The sequence below is a fragment of the Pipistrellus kuhlii genome, unplaced genomic scaffold (assembly GCF_014108245.1).
Source record: "Pipistrellus kuhlii isolate mPipKuh1 unplaced genomic scaffold, mPipKuh1.p scaffold_m20_p_6, whole genome shotgun sequence".
Lineage (NCBI taxonomy): Eukaryota > Metazoa > Chordata > Mammalia > Chiroptera > Vespertilionidae > Pipistrellus > Pipistrellus kuhlii.
This window is the reverse complement of record NW_023425562.1, coordinates 58621147-58636973: the sequence shown is the minus strand read 5'-3', so window position 1 is coordinate 58636973 and position 15827 is coordinate 58621147. Positions and strand designations below refer to the sequence as shown.

The window sequence follows — 15827 nt, the reverse complement described above, 5'->3', positions numbered from 1 at the left end:
GCAGGCCAAAAGGTAGTGGTAAGAAATATTCAAAGTGATGCAAAGCAAGGACCCACAACCAAGATTACTCTACCCAGCAAAGCTGAAGAAGTTATATGCCTGGGACATGGCTACCCACCTTGACCTGCCTGGTTAGGAATTTACAATCTCATTGCCCTGCGAGGTTACATTTTGTAGAACCTTCTTTTTGCCCACATCTTTCATTGGGGCCTTGGGTTTTTTCTAATTCATTGATATCATAAATGATTACTTAGAGTATGCAATCTTATTGCAGTGGTTGATACTCCCAGCAGCTCTGTGAAAGAGGACCCTCCCCTGCCAGTGCTAGATATTAGATTTAAAAAGCGGGAAATCAGTAAGTGAAAGACTTACCAACGTTTTAATTTTGTATTTTAATGAGCTACAACACTTTTATCCCCATTTCCTTGGCCATTTAGATTCTCTTTTGTGTCTACCTTCCCTACTCTATAACTTAACAGTTGCAGAGAGAATCCCTGGATCACACGTAGCAGTTTGAGGGAAAAGCTATAGCACTGCCTGTTTTGGCAGAGCTGAGCCTGTCATTACCCATAGCCCCAGGGAAGAGGAGTATCTCACTTGGCTCCATCTAAGGAGAGCAGCTCCAGGTTGGCTTTGCGCTTAAGTGTAAGTCTCAGTTTACAGCCCTCCATACCTGTGAGGACCTGTGCACTTACTCATGCTGGAACTGCAGGATGATTGAGAGTGCATGAGATCATACTTATCAGCACCAGATCGTGTACACAGGAGGCAATTAATCATGTTTGTTCCACTTCTCTCATGCAGCTCCACCATGGCCCTTGAACCAGAGAACTGAAATGCTGAAGGGCAAGGAGGGAATCTGAAAGGGAACTAATGCTGTGCCTGTTGCATAGATATAACTAACGGGCTTTGGGAAACTGTCTTGACTCCCTGAATAAGCTTCTTCAAGCTTATTGGAGGGGTGGGTCCTGGAGGGGTGGGGACCTTGTAGGGAGTGATTTATGTAGGGGTTTTGTTTTTAAAATTTTTTCCCCTTTATTGATTTTTTAGAGAGAGGGGAAGAGGAAGGGAGAGAGATAGGTAGAAACATCTATGAGAATGAAACATCTATCGGCTGCCTCCTGCATGCCCCCAACTGAAGATGGAGCCTGCAACCTGGGCATGTGCCCTGACAGGGAATCAAACCAGTGACCTCTTGGTTCCTGGGTAGATGCTCAACTGCGCTGAGCCACACTGGCCAGGCTGTAGGTATTTTTAATAGCCTCAGTCAGCATCCTGGAGGAAAGAACTGATGGTCTGAAGTAAGATCTCAATGCAGATGTGACAAAAATAGAAGGGAATTAAGCTCTCTGGCCATTAGTTTTCTACATCTATAAAAAGTGACTTAAGTATAGCATTGGTCTCAGGCTTGTTTCAGGGATTAAATGAAAACATATATGTAAATTTATGAACACAGTACCTGGCCATATGAAATGTGCCATAAAGAGGAGAATAAAGAGAAACTAATGGTTAGGTTAGCTAAAAGGTGAAAATATTTGACAATTTTTAGCAAAATGCTGAGATAGGGGAGAATCCTTTTGCTTCATCCCATCCTGAAGGGACTTCGTTGTGGCCATATTCATAGAAATCAGAAAAGAAAGGGATCAAGGTGGAAGGGTTTCCACTCTCATGCTTGATATGGTGGTGAGGGGCCAGGAAAAGGGATCCATGTGATGCATGGTTGTAGGCAGAAAGCACACTTCTGTTGTTATGTGTGTTTGCTTAAAAGGGCTGGTACTTTTGCAGACTGTTCTGTAACCTGCTTCATCCCATTTAACAAGACACCCTGGGCCTCTTTCCCAGAAAGTGCGAATATATTTGCCTCATATTCCTTTGCAGCAGCCTGTACCATAATTTCGTTAATTGTTCATTCAAGGGAGTTCTAATTTTACATTTTTATTTTATTTTAAAAAATCTTTATTCATATTATTACAGTTGTTCCTTTCCTCCCTCCCCCTTGCATAGCTCCCTCCACCTGGTTCCCATTTCACCTCTATTTTATTTTATTTTATTTTATATATATATTTAAATATATTTTATTGATTTTGTACAGTGAGGAAGGGAGAGAGATAGAGAGTTAGAAACATCGATGAGAGAGTCATCGATCAGCTGCCTCTTGCACACCCCCTACTGGGGATATGCCCGCAACCAAGGTCCATGCCCTTGTCCTGAATCGAACCCGGGACCTTTCAGTCACCAAGCCGACGCTCTATCCATTGAGCCAAACAGGTTTGGGCCCTCTATTTATTTTTTAAACACTAGGTAATAATACTCATACTAGAGGCCCAGAGCATGAAATTCGTGCAAGGGTAGGGTCCTTAGGCCTGGCCAACAATCTGGGGGCCTCCACTCCCACCCGTCTTGGGCTGGCCTGGCGCCTGTTCACTGGCCCTGTCCCCTGCTGTCCTCAGCCACTGCAGCTGGTTGGGGCTTGCAGGCTGGAGGCAGCTCCTGCTTTGAGCATCTGCCCCCTGGTGGTTAGTGCACGTCATAGTGACTGGTCATTCCGATGTTTGGTTGATTTGCATATTAGGGTTTTATATAGATAAATGATTCAAAATTTAAAGAGTATAAAGTGTATAGAGTGAAAAGCCCCTTGCCCGGCCTTATATACAATTCTCCCCACCCACCACTTTTCAGAATTGGCTTGCAAATATGTAAGCAAATATTGGGTCGGCAAGTAAGTAATTGCGGGTTTCACACATATATGGCTTCAGTTGAATTTTTAGGTTTGCAGACGTAGTAAAAATGTAAAACACATTTTGTTATTTGATAGTTGGCTATTCAGCTGTTAATCAGTAAAAAAAGTTTTTTGATCTGTTTTGTAGTTTTCGTTTGGCGTTCGTTGAAAAATGGAAAATCAAAAGGAACATTTTCGTCATATTTTGATTTTTTATTTCCACAAAGGGAAAAACGCATCGCAAGCTCATAAAAAGTTATGTGCTGTTTATGGTGACGAAGCCTTAAAAGAACGGCAGTGTCAAAATTGGTTTGCCAAATTTCGTTCTGGTGATTTTTCACTCAAAGATGAAAAACGCTCTGGTCGTCCAGTTGAAGTTGATGACGCCCTAATCAAAGCAATAATCAATTCGGACTGTCACAGTACAACACGTGAGATTGCAGAGAAGCTTCATGTATCACATACATGCATTGAAAATCACTTAAAACAACTTGGCTATGTTCAAAAACTCGATACATGGGTTCCTCACGAACTGAAAGAATCACAGTTAACGCAACTCATTAGCAGCTGCGATTTGCTAAAGAAACGTAATGAAAATGATCCATTTTTAAAACGACTGATAACTGGCGATGAAAAATGGGTTGTTTACAACAATATCAAGCGGAAAAGATCGTGGAGCAGGCCAGGTGAACCAACTCAAACAACATCAAAAGCTGATATTCATCAAAAGAAGGTTTTGTTATCAGTTTGGTGGGATTACAAAGGAATTGTCTACTTTGAACTCTTACCACCCAACCGAACGATCAATTCTGATGTCTACATTGAACAACTAATGAAATTAAACAATGCAGTTGAAGAAAAGCGGCCCAAATTGACAAATCGAAAAGGTGTTGTATTCCATCATGACAATGCAAGGCCACACACATCTTTGGTCACTCGGCAAAAATTAATGGAGCTTGGTTGGATGTTTTGCCACATCCACCATATAGTCCTGACCTTGCACCATCTGATTACTTTTTGTTTCGATCTTTACAAAACTCCTTGAATGGTAAAAATTTCAATAATGATGATGATGTCAAATCGTACCTGATTCAGTTTTTTGCTAATAAAAACCAGAAGTTTTTTGAACGTGGGATTATGATGCTGCCTGAAAGATGGCAAAAGGTCATTGATCAAAATGGGCAATACATTACAGAATAAAGTTATTTAGTTCCATGAAAAAATTGTCTTTGATTTTCTTTTAAAAATCCGCAATTACTTACCTGCCGACCCAATACATTCTTGGGTCTCCTTTTATATACACGTGTGTATATCTAGATGTCTATGTCTATAGTTCTGTTCTCCTTTTTTTTTACTTACTAATATACAGAGTGTGTTTACAGTTGTATGTGAAACAGTTTATTCTTGTGTTATCATTTGTTATTTATAATGTTCCATATAAACAACTGTAAACCTACTTTTGCCCTACCCCGTATTGTTGATGTCTGTACCTCCTGATCAGACTATATATATCTACCTACAGATCATCTATGGGATGGATGTCCCATAATTGATTTACATATTCCCATGTGGTAGATGTCTTTTGTTTCTAATATTTTGTTGTTACATGAATAACGTTGCACATAGAATATTTCACTCAGATGCAAGAAAAATATAAACTTCCAGGAATGGGAGGGACTGTTGGGGCAGAGGGTGTGCCTTACTGGGTTGAAGGGCAGCACTAAGTGCCCTGTGTTGAGATCATTTCATTCCCGTCAGCGAGGTGTGCGTGCCCGTTTTCCTACAGGCTTGCCAGTGGGACATGGGCTGGACTGATTTTCTTGGCCAGTTCAGTCAATGGAAAAAGTTTTCTGTTGCATCTTCGTTTGCATGAGGTTGAGACTCTTCAAATGTCCAGGAGCCATTTATATTTCCTTATTTTTCTTTTGGGATGTTGATTTTGTTTCTGGTTGGTTTGTATCCCTCCTATTTTCCTTACTAGGAAATGCCTGGAAAGAATGGGAGATGATGGCTGTTTTGGGTGGTGTGCTGGAACTGGCTGGGTACCTTTGGGATTTGTGTTGGAATCTATTTGTGGATGGGGCTCCATAGTGACTTCTAGTTAATCTCTTGCAGACATCACCTTGAAGGGGAGATGTCTGGTGAAGTGTCATTTCAGTGCCAGTGAATCTGAGCCAGCAAACGTCAGTTCTCACCATCATCGTGGGATGTGTGGGAGCAGGAGCACCAACAGGGGTTTCAGTGTGGGCCTGTGACAGGCTCATCAGCCCGCCCCGCCCTTCAGGACAGGGTCCAGGAATGGGGAGAGGCAGGCATCCTCTGCCTCTTTTCAAAGGGCAGGTTGTGCTGGGGAGCAGGGGGGGCGAGCTGGAACCCTGAAGGTGCTCTGGCTGCTGCAGCCCGGGAGCCCTCTGGAGGAGGCCGGAGGAGGGAGGAGGCTGGTGGGAGAGCAAGCGAAGGAGGCTGTGCAGTGCAGGATTGGCCGAGCTCTGGGTGCAGTATTGGTTGCTCCGGAGGTTTTGCTTGCACATGTCCACCGTGGGCTGCCATGTTTGAAGAGGCAGTGAGAACAAGATTAGGGGCTTTGCCGCCTCCGCCAACTTTAGGTTTGCTAGTGTAATGTTAAACCTGTCAGCTACATTTTTTTTGGGTTGTCATCTAAGATTGACAGGCTCTGGAGGTTTAGCATATGCTATATTATACTCACTTTGATTTACTTTTCCTGGTAGTTCATTTTGAATTTTCAGGTAATATTGAAGCAGGTGGGAGATTTTTTAGTTCAGTTAAAGGACTTGGGTTAAAGATTGGGAAACACTAATCTTGATATCTCTAGTCTATTTAAAACACATTTTAATTATAGATATGGAGGAAATCGTGTGTGTGTGTGTGTGTGTGTGTGTGTGTGTGTGTATGTGTATGTGTAGGGAGGTAAGAATAGTGTGTTACCTTTTTATTAAAGAATAGAAAGCAGTCGGTTTGAGGAACTGTATCACTATTCTGAACATGATTGTTTTATATAAAATGGTTCAGTTAACTATTAGACATATGACAGTGGTGGTGAATTATACCAGATCCCAAAGAGAAGATAGACGCTAATTGAGTCCTGAACCCTCTGATCAGAGGCTCATGGTTTCCCAGGTTCTTGAACTTTTCACCTTACAGGTGCCTGCAGCTGCTGACTGATTCCCTTTGGCTTCTGTTTGAGTAACTCGGGCTTATTCCACTGTCAGTTAAATGGGCATTGCTGTGAAATGACATTCAGCATGACACAGCTTCACAATTGCTGCTGTCAGTCATGTTTCTTGTACATTTGACCTTTTTAGGATTACGATTCAGAACACATACTCCTTTAAGCTTCATTGCCTTAGCTTAGTAGAAATAAAGCAATAAAGGCATGATTTTTATTGAGCAATTGGCACACTCCTGTATCCAAAGGCAACATAATCCTGCATATTGGAGACAAGCAGAATCAACCGGACAAATTTGGGCAGAGAAAACGTGCTGTCATAGCTGATTGAGTGACTGTGCAATATTACTTTAGAAGGGGCAAGTTTGGTTTCAAATAATTTTGAGGGAGAAAGGACATGTTGTTCCCAAAGGATTTTCAAATAATCTGTGGATATTGTTAATAAAAACCTGATCAATTTCCTGAGATGGAAGATGCCAAGATTCCCTTCAGTTATCTGTGATGCTATTAATAACACAAAAGGAAACCTGTTTTATTAAGTTTAGAAAGCTTTCCAAGACATGTTTTATTTCCCAGTTGAACTCATGTGAAGCTTTGATAGCATCAGAAACATTTTTTATCCTTTTAAAAAATAAAGAGCTCAAAGCTTTTCCTGAAGAACTGATTTTAGCATTATTTTTTAAATTATATTTTATGTTTTTAAGAGAGTAGACCACTAGAATAGCTAACTTAAGAAACCAAAGGAAAAATAGTAGTAAAACAAGCTGGTGTTTTACCCCCTGGCACCCTGATATATCCTGTGTTCAGTCACTGAGTGCCATTAACCTGGTACCCACTGGGGGGTATAGGGGTGCAGATATGTGGCAGGACTGCATCCTCATTGCCTGGGCACAGCAGGTGCTCAAACACAGTTTGTTGAATGAAAATATGAGCCCTTCCATAGCCTGGGGAATGTCTGCAATTTATTTATAGCACTTAATTGTGGGAATGGAATAAATCAGAGGATATATATATATACAGACTAAACTTTTTTTTGAGGTGAAATTCACACAAAATTGAAATTTAAAAGTGAAGAGTTCAGTGACATTGAGCACATTTACAATGTTATGGAACCATCACCTCTGTCTTGTTCGAAAACATTTTCATCACCCCAAAAGATCATCCTGCAGCCACTGGGGATGAATCTGGGTGAAGGGTAGTTTTAGCTAGGATAGGGGTTCAGTCAGATCTGGGCTTCTCTGATGATTTAGTTTCTAAACATTATTGTTTTAAGATAGTTCATCCTGAGTGTATGTACCTCTTGGCTTCTCACTGGGTTGAGGGCTGCTGTGAGAGGACTTGGAGCCTGGCTTTGATAATAAGGAAGAGCTTCGTTTTGTGGACGTAAACTTGTCTGGGAACATGTATCCTGCTGGCAGCTGGTTTTACAGGCAAGCAAACGGTTTTACAGGCAAGCAAACGCTGCAGACCCTGTTGGCTTCTGTTAAAAGACATAACATGTCTTAGAGTTAGTTTTAAAAGCAATTGTTGGTCTTGGGCAGGTAGCTCAGTTCCTTAGAGCATTGTCCCTAGGTTGAGGGTTCAATCCCTGGTCAGGTCACATATAAGAATCAACAAATGAATGCATGAATTAGTGGAATAACAGCTTGATGTTTCTTTCTCTCTTTCTTCCTTTCTCCTCCCTTCCATTCTCTCTCTTCCTCTCTCAAATCGATCAATAAAAAAGCATCTCTTTATTTGAAATGATTTAAGAAAATTTGCAATATGAACAATAAAGATTTATTTAAAAATAAAAATTAAAATAAATAAAGAATTAAAAAAAAGAAAGAAAGAAAGAAAATTTGCCCTGTAAGAATTATGTACCAGTTAATCGAGATCTTGGGCGTACTTTAAAACTTGCTTCAGACTAGGGTTGTAATCTGTGTGATCTTGAATGAGAAATTAAATTTTTCTTTGGTCCTATGTATTCAACCACAAAAATAAGTGGATTAAATCTCTCTGGACTTCTAAGCTATATTAACACTTCAGTCTTTCTAATTTCTTCCTGTTGTAAAAATTAATTGTCCTCATTATAGAAAATTACCAACATATATAAAGGGAACAAGAAAGTAAAAATGGTCCCACTGGTTAAAGACAACCGCTGTTAATATTGTGGTGTACATCTTTTTTTATTATTCATTTTAAAAAAATAGCATTCAAATAACATATGAATGTGTACCGATTATTAAAGATCCAAATGCTGAAAAGGATGGTTGGGAGTGAGAAATGAAAGGTGCCCATCTTAACTCCTTGCTCCTGGGTAAGCCTTCATACTGGTTAGTGACTGGATCCTTTATGAAACATTTAGACACAGGGAAGTTATTACATTTTTATTTTATTTTATTTTATTTTATTTTATTTTATTTTATTTTATTTTATTTTACTAGCACAACTGGGATAATTCTAGGTTTACTGTTTTGTGACCTTTTTTTTAAAAAAACAACAGTATTTCTTGGAGTTCTTGTCAGTACATCAATTTTCTTTTAATGGCTGAATATTATTCTCGAAATGCATATAGCTTAATTTAAGAATGTCTTTTTGATGAACATTTAGGTTGCTTCCAAGTACTCAGTATTTTGAGTAATGCTGCAACTGTAACCTTGAACATACACTTGCGTGGCTGTGTTTGAAGGAGAGGTTCCTGTGAGTAGAGTTGCTGGTCCCGGAACATGCCTGTACTAAGCCCCAGGGCTAGGTTCCCGTCACAGAGGGAGCTAAGGTGCCCCATTCCATCAGGAGCACAGTCTCTCTCATTCCTTAAAGAACTTTTCTCCCACACCCTGCTCAGCACCGGATTCTCCTCTGAGAATTTCCCCTTAATTTATGCTACAAAACGAAATTTAACTTGAACAGTCATTTCTGTAATTTTAAGTGAGGTTCAACAGCTCTCTGTATTTTTTGTTTGTTTGTTTGTTTGTGTGTGTGTGGGGACTTAATTTATTTTTGTGAATTTGTATGCTCCTACCCTGTGCTCATTTCCTTTGGATTATTTGAATTATGGATCTGCAGGTGTTCTTTATGAAATTCTGATGCTGATCCTTGGTTAGGTGTCGCACCGTATTTTCTCTTATGCCATCACTCATCTTTCACTACCCTTTATGTTAGTGAATTTAAACATTTTTATACTTGTCTTCTCTGCGTTTTTAAAATGTAGTTGTTTGATTCATACGAACAATTATTTTCAGTATTGTTTTTCAAGACAGGCAGCCAGGACCTAAGTTGGCTGTGTCACCAGGGCATGCATGCCAGGGGTTGTCACTAAGGTAGGAGAGCACAGTGTGAGGGTGCTGCCAGCCCATTTCCTCCTGTAGGGATGGCGCTTGGAAGTCATTGTCACGGAAGGCAGCTCAGTATGCCTCTCCCTGGCTCAGAATACAGCTTTTGTCCCTCAGCCGAATGCTGGGGATCCCAGTTCTTCTACTTCCTTTGGATGTTATATTTTGAGACTCTCTCAGCTGACCCTCCTGTTCACACAGCCTCCCCCTGTGGGGCACATGGTATGTTTCTCCTCTTTCAAAACACACATGTGGTTACTGATGCAGCACACACTTGTTGGGAGTTTCATTTAAGAACACCGCAAATTGGGCTACATTGATTGGTAAAAAATGCACAGTTTTTGTCTCTTATGAGGATTACAAACAACTTTGGGGGGAAATGTTTCCGTACCGCAGAGAGAAATGCTGTGGAGCAGCCTTTAAGGGGAGTGTTTCTCCTCAGGTGGTGATAAATGGAGGCGCCACGTCCAGCGGTGAACAGGACAATGAAGACACAGAGCTCATGGCGATCTACACGACGGAAAACGGCATTGCAGAAAAGGTACCCACTTCCACCACCTCCCCCTCGCCCGCCGCCGCCGTCTCAGGTTCTGTCCAGGACGTGTTCTTCATCTGGGTTTTGTGTCTTCCCTGCGGAGAGGGTGTGGGTGTTCTCTCTATAATGGAAATGGAAGTGATGAGGAGTAGAAGTTAATAATTTTTAAAAATCCTCACTAGAGGATATGTATATTGATTGGATTTTTTTTAGAGAGGTTGAGAGACAGAAACATCAGTGGGGTTGCCCCAACAACCAGGAATCAAAAGAAGTTACTACCGTATTTTTTGGACCATAAGACACATTTTTTTCCTTCCGGAAGTGGGGGGGAAAACTCCCTGCGTCTTATGGTCCAAATATAGCCTACACATATACTTTAAAAAAAAAAGTTTTTTTACTTGCCCGGCTCTGTGTGGTCTCTGTGTGCTTGCCCGGCTCTAAAATGGTTCTAAATGCTGCTGTTTACAGGGTTGGTTACATGTGTTTATGACTGTCATGTTGGGTTTTAATGCACATAAAATATTTTAGGACACTATTTGTTTCAGAATCTTTTTTTCTTCATTTCCCTTCTCTAAAAACTGGTGCGTCTTACGGTCCAGAGCGTCTTATGGTCCGAAAAATACGGTAATTTTTAATTGTCTTAACAGCAATTAAGCTAAGTCTCATATAGAGGCCCTTGTCTGTATATTTTTAAAAGCCTCAATCAGCATGCCAGAGGGGAGGGGTTAAGCGTTTGGGTCTGTAGGCCAATGTGACTCAGACCCTGATAATTACTTAAACTCTCTGGGCATCATCAGTTGCTTCATCTCTAAAATGGAAGTAAACACGTTTGTCTTAGGGTTGTTGTGAGGGTTAAATGAAATAATAAATGGAAAGTGATTAGCATTGTGTCTTGTACATACGACGTGTGCATTGACTAAGAGAATCCAGTAGATATTGATAGTTTGTGTAGACAAGGAAAACTCCTTTAATGAAGGAAGCTCTGACCAAAGCAATAGAAATCACACTGAACGTGGGAGAATCTTGTTTTGCTTAATCCCGTCTCTTTATAGGTCAGTCTGTGTGACCATTTTCCTAGATCCAGGAGAGCTGCCCAAAGAGGGTCCAGATATCTGGATTATTTTCCCTTTGTATCTAACACGTGAAAAGTTTGAAAATATGGCATTTTCAGATTGCATTGCAGCCCTGAGACTTCTCACTTTCATTTGAGTTTTATTTTTTAGACTTATTGATTTTATTTTAGAGAGACAGGAAGCGGGAAGAGAGAGAAAGAGAGGGAGAGAAAGAGAAAAACAGTGATTTATTGTTCCACTCGTTTATACATTCATTGGTTGATTCTTCTATGTGTCCTGACTGGGGGTCAAACCCTCAGCCTTGGGGTATCAGGGCAACGTTCTAAATAAATTTTAAAAATAGATTTTAACTTTATGGTGACAATTACTAATTTGATCCACTTATATAATGAGGCATTATATTCTAGAATCACTGCTTTGTATTATAGACAGTATATTCTACTCACAAAGACCACTAGAAAGTTGACACATGCAAATATAATACCCAACTTGGTTGAGTGCAACAATTTTGCAGTATAGTCACTACAGTGATAACAATTATATTGGTATTTTTGAATAATCAAATTTTTACGTAGGGGTAATTTTCTTTTTAAAAATTCTAGGCTGCGAGATAGACATTTCATTTTTGGGTATCTTGACCAGTATTGCTATTATTTGGTCAAGCTGTTATAAATTGGACTAGAGTCATGCTGAGATGTTGGAATTCCTGTGGTGTTGGATTCCACACTGCTCCTCAGAGAGCGTACGAGAGCAGCTACGGTCAGCAAGTAGACTGATGCCTGCAGTCTAGGCTGGCTTGGGTCTTAGCATCTTTTAGCAAAGTGTGTCCGATTTTATAGACTTGTTGGGTTGCATCCAGTGCTAAGGTCCTGGCTCCTTAATCACAGCCATCAGAATTTCCAGGCTGTGGCCTATCATGATTTTGGGACTTCCTCCTGTCTTGTCCAGGAAATGATGGCTGTGTTTGGAAATGAAGAGTGAGGAGCATTAACACGTGGGAGCTTTTTAACATCTGTCACTATGCCTTTTACTGATGATGGTGATCTGTTGGCAAGAAAAATGTCTAGCACATTTATGCTAGCCATTTACTTACCTGTTTGGGTGAAAACTTTTCTACTGTCTAAAACACTGGTACTTTCGCATTTTCTTGAATATTCGAGAGGTAGAATACTTTTCTATTTTACTAGCCATTTGGGGTCTATATTATTCTGTTGTTTTTGTTTGTTTCCATTGTACAAAAAGGATTTAATGGCCCAAAACCTCACGATTACATAGAATTGTTATAGTGCAAGGTCAAAGTCCTCTGTGACTCCACTCCAAAGTCTCCATAGCCCTAGGAGCTGTGTCGATAAAGATTGCTACAACATATGCCTGCTATTTTGCTGCCTATGGAGTCTTGTAGGATTTTTATGGTTTCTCTTTTTCTGATACTGAATGTGGCAGTGAAGAAATCTGACCAGTCTTTTTCTTCTTATCAGTATCTTGATCTTTTGCCTGTCTTGTGGATTCTTTATCTTTGATATTCAGTAACTTTACTTAGATATGGGTTTTTGTTTTTTTGGGGGGTGGTGGTGGTAAAGAACTATGAATTTATTAGGTCATCTGGAAATCCAGATGAGATGAACCCCAAATTGGCGCCAGTAGCCAGGGACAGGGAGTCAGAGATTTTAAAGGACTTTAGGCGGACTTTTTCTGGGCAGAAAGTTCTCTGGGTGGGTCCTGAAAGGACAGCTAATGGACTTAGCAAGTGGCTTGCAGTCTTAGGGAAAGGAAATGTCTGCTGTGAAATGATTTAAAGGTCAGTTCCCAGGGAAGGGAATATTAATCGAATATCCATTCGATCACTTGATCAGACCTAACATTCCAGCCTTTTTGTTTAATGGAATAGGGAGGAAGGCATATCTTCTGCAGTTACGGTACTTCCTGCCGAGGGGGATGGACTTCGATTGTAGTTGGCTGGAACACTGGGTAGATTTCTCATGGTTGGAGCGAGGGGTTGCAGTAGCATGATTTCCCTAAGAGACTGGTTAGTGAAGGCCCAAAAGCCATCCTGTTGAGGAACTTGAGAGGGAAAAGCTGGTCCTGAGGCTGCCACAGTGTCACTTGTCTGGTTTTGCTGCTTTTCTGCACCTGGATCTGAAATACAACTGAGGCCTCCATGTTATCTTTAGGGAGGAAGAGATCAGGGGTCTAAGCTGCCTCACTAGTGAGATGAAAGATCTGGGGTCCAACCACATGACCAGTGATAGCGAGGGGAGGGGAGGTTACCCTGGGGGCAAGGTTCTTGTTTTCCCAGTTTGCCCCTTGCTAGCCATCCAGAACTTTCTGCCCCGGTGAGTTTCTGTACCTGGCCCATCGTCCTTGCTCTGAGAGTCAGAGGGATGATGAGGTCTAGGGGTGGTATTCCTGAGTTACAAGCAGGGCTTGTAACCTGGTGGAGACAAACTTTTATACATTTTAGTATGACTGGGGCAAAAGCTAGAACAGTAAGAATTATTGATAACAGTCTGATGGAAGGAAAGAGACATTAGTTTGGTGGGTTGTAGTCTGATTTACCAAAATGAGGTTTATTCTCTTGGCTTCATTTGTCCTTGGTTCAGGAAGATAGAATTTAATAGATGGCTGCCGACTGCCTGGCATCTGGATTTTCTAGACGCTGTAAACTGCTGTTTAACTATTTCGGTTTCCTATTCTACTTGCCTTGGCTTACTGCTTACAAATTTAACTCATTTCCTTTTTCTCTCAAAATGCCTGTCCATGCCTCTGCCTTTTATTACCTAAACGATACACTTTCTTTCCAATTTAATTAGAATTCTTAACTCTTAGAAACCTTCATTTTCCAGTGGTAACCAAAACAGCCAGCGTCTCTTAGATTGACATTTGTGAGCACTCTCACTTTCAAGAAACACAACTTCAGTAAGACATTACATCCACCGTCCCAAATCTGCTTTACAGATTTTCTGTAACAAAAGCTAAAATCAGGTGAACTTAAAACTTGCTGAAATATTTAGATGTTTATCATTTAACCCAGCAATGCACCAAAGCTTTTAAGCTGCCAAGGAAGACTTTAGGAAATTAGGGATGGGCATGTCAGGCTGGAGAAAGGCCGAGGGGGTGCGGGGAGCAGGCCCCACAGCCTGTTTATTCTAGAACTGTAGTTTCCAGGCCTCCGGCCACTTGTATTAAAACTACCACATTTTTCCTTAGAGATAACATTTTTCCTTAGAGATAACATGCTACGGTTTGGGTAATAATGAGTTCAGCTTCTGATAACAGCCGGACTGTTAAGTAAGAATTTGCAGTTTTGCAGTAAAGAAAGCTGTTCTTCGGGAAGGGCAGGCGGGTGAGAGTAGCTTTCGGAGCATTAAGGGGGATGAGAATGCTGGCCTTCTGAGAAGGAGTGAAAGGGGGACTTGGTAAGGAGGTGGAGGGGGTGGACAAAGGGGTGGAGTCAAAGACGGGGGAAGGATAATAGGAGGTGGGTTTGGGGGAACTGTAGGTAGGGGAGTGGAGAGAGAAGTGATCGGGAGGGTCTGAAGGACCTGGCGGGTTGGAGGACAGTCAGAAGCCTTAGGGTGTTAAGGTGAGGCGGGGTGGGGGGTGTGTGGCAGAAGGAGGTTTTGGGTGGAGTAGGATTTGATAAGGAGAGCAAGTTTGAGAGAGAAGGATGATTGTGGGAGTAAAGAAGGCCTGGACCTAGGGGATCTCTGACTGCTTCCTGCTGTGGTGACAGTGAGGGGGTCCCTTCACTGCGCCATGGAGGGGCTTTGCGAGTTGACGGAAGTTGGGAGCCCAGAGGCAAAAGAGCGCAGTGATCCTGAGGATGGAGCGTGTTTCTCCTCTAGAGGAGGGAGCAGTCGTGGAGGAGATAAGGTGTTTATGGTCCAAGGAAACGGCTCGACTTTCCGGGGTGAGAGTGAAACCCAGGTAGGTGACTGTGGTTCGGGACAGCTGGGCTTTGTGAGGGCGTACGTGGCAGCCCTGGTTGGCACTGAGGTAGAGCGAGGAAAGGGTGGATAGAGGGGGTGTTCAGTAAGAAGCAGTGTAGCGGTGAGATGTGGCTAATGGCTGTGAGACTCAACCGTCAACCCCCATAGTAGAGACTGAGGAGGGGACTGAATGCAGGGAGGACACAATTAATGGCTCAGTGTCGGTTAAAAAAGGAGATCAGCTTACCTGCCACCACAATCATTACCGGAGGCTCTGTCCTGGTGATGTAAGTCCATGGGACTTCGTCAGGGTCTGGTGGCCAGTCCCAGGAGGTCTAGAAGCCAGACTACCGTCTGATTTCCCGTGGCCTTCCCTTCCGCACTTTGGGCAGGACTTGGCCAAGTGTCCTTCCTTGTTGCATCTGAGGCGTGGACCCGAGGGGGCTTAGCCCTAACTTCTTCGTGATTGGAGGACTGGCACTGCAGGAGAGAGTGGCTAGGAGCTAATTCCTTCTGGGCCTCGGCCTTGTTCTGATCTCACATTTGTTTTTGGATTTGTGTCTCCTCGTCTCTATTATTAAGACCTTAAGCCGAAACCAGTTTGGCTCTGTGGTAGAGCGTCAGTCTGCGGACTGAAAGGTCCCAGGTTCGATTCCGGTCGAGGGCATGTACCTTGGTTGCGGGCACATCTCCAGTAGGGGGTGTGCAAGAGGCAGCTGGTCGATGTTTCTCTCTCATCGACGTTTCTAGCTCTCTATCTCTCTTCCTTCTTCTCTGTAAGAAAAATCAATAAAATATATTAAAAAAAAAAAAAAAAAAGACCTTAACGGCCAGATTAACGAGGTCTTTTTGAGGGGTTAGTGGACCTGTGTCTATTTTTCAAAGTTTGTGGCATATGTCAGGGCTGATGGGGATGTAAGATGGGTGTTCAGAAGAAGGGTTCCCTCTGGGGACGTGGGGTCCAAGGTGGTAAGTTCTGTGAGGCGGGAGAGGAGAGAGCTGGGTTTTCACCAGGGCCTTGAGGATTTCATTAAGTTTGTCATGTCACTGCCTCATGGGCAGCCTTTGTT

General features: G+C 42.1%; 1 protein-coding gene across 4 annotated transcripts in view; it reads left to right on the top strand.

Annotated features, from left to right (window-relative positions):
* The window catches only part of SLC23A2 (solute carrier family 23 member 2), a 123121-nt gene that overhangs the window by 53960 nt on the left and 53334 nt on the right, over window positions 1-15827 (top strand). For all 4 annotated transcript variants that reach the window (XM_036417637.2, XM_036417639.2, XM_045574797.1 and 1 more), the window contains one exon: window positions 9663-9761. In XM_036417637.2, coding sequence (XP_036273530.1) covers window positions 9663-9761 — 99 coding nt within the window. The remainder of the gene's footprint in view (window positions 1-9662; window positions 9762-15827) is intronic.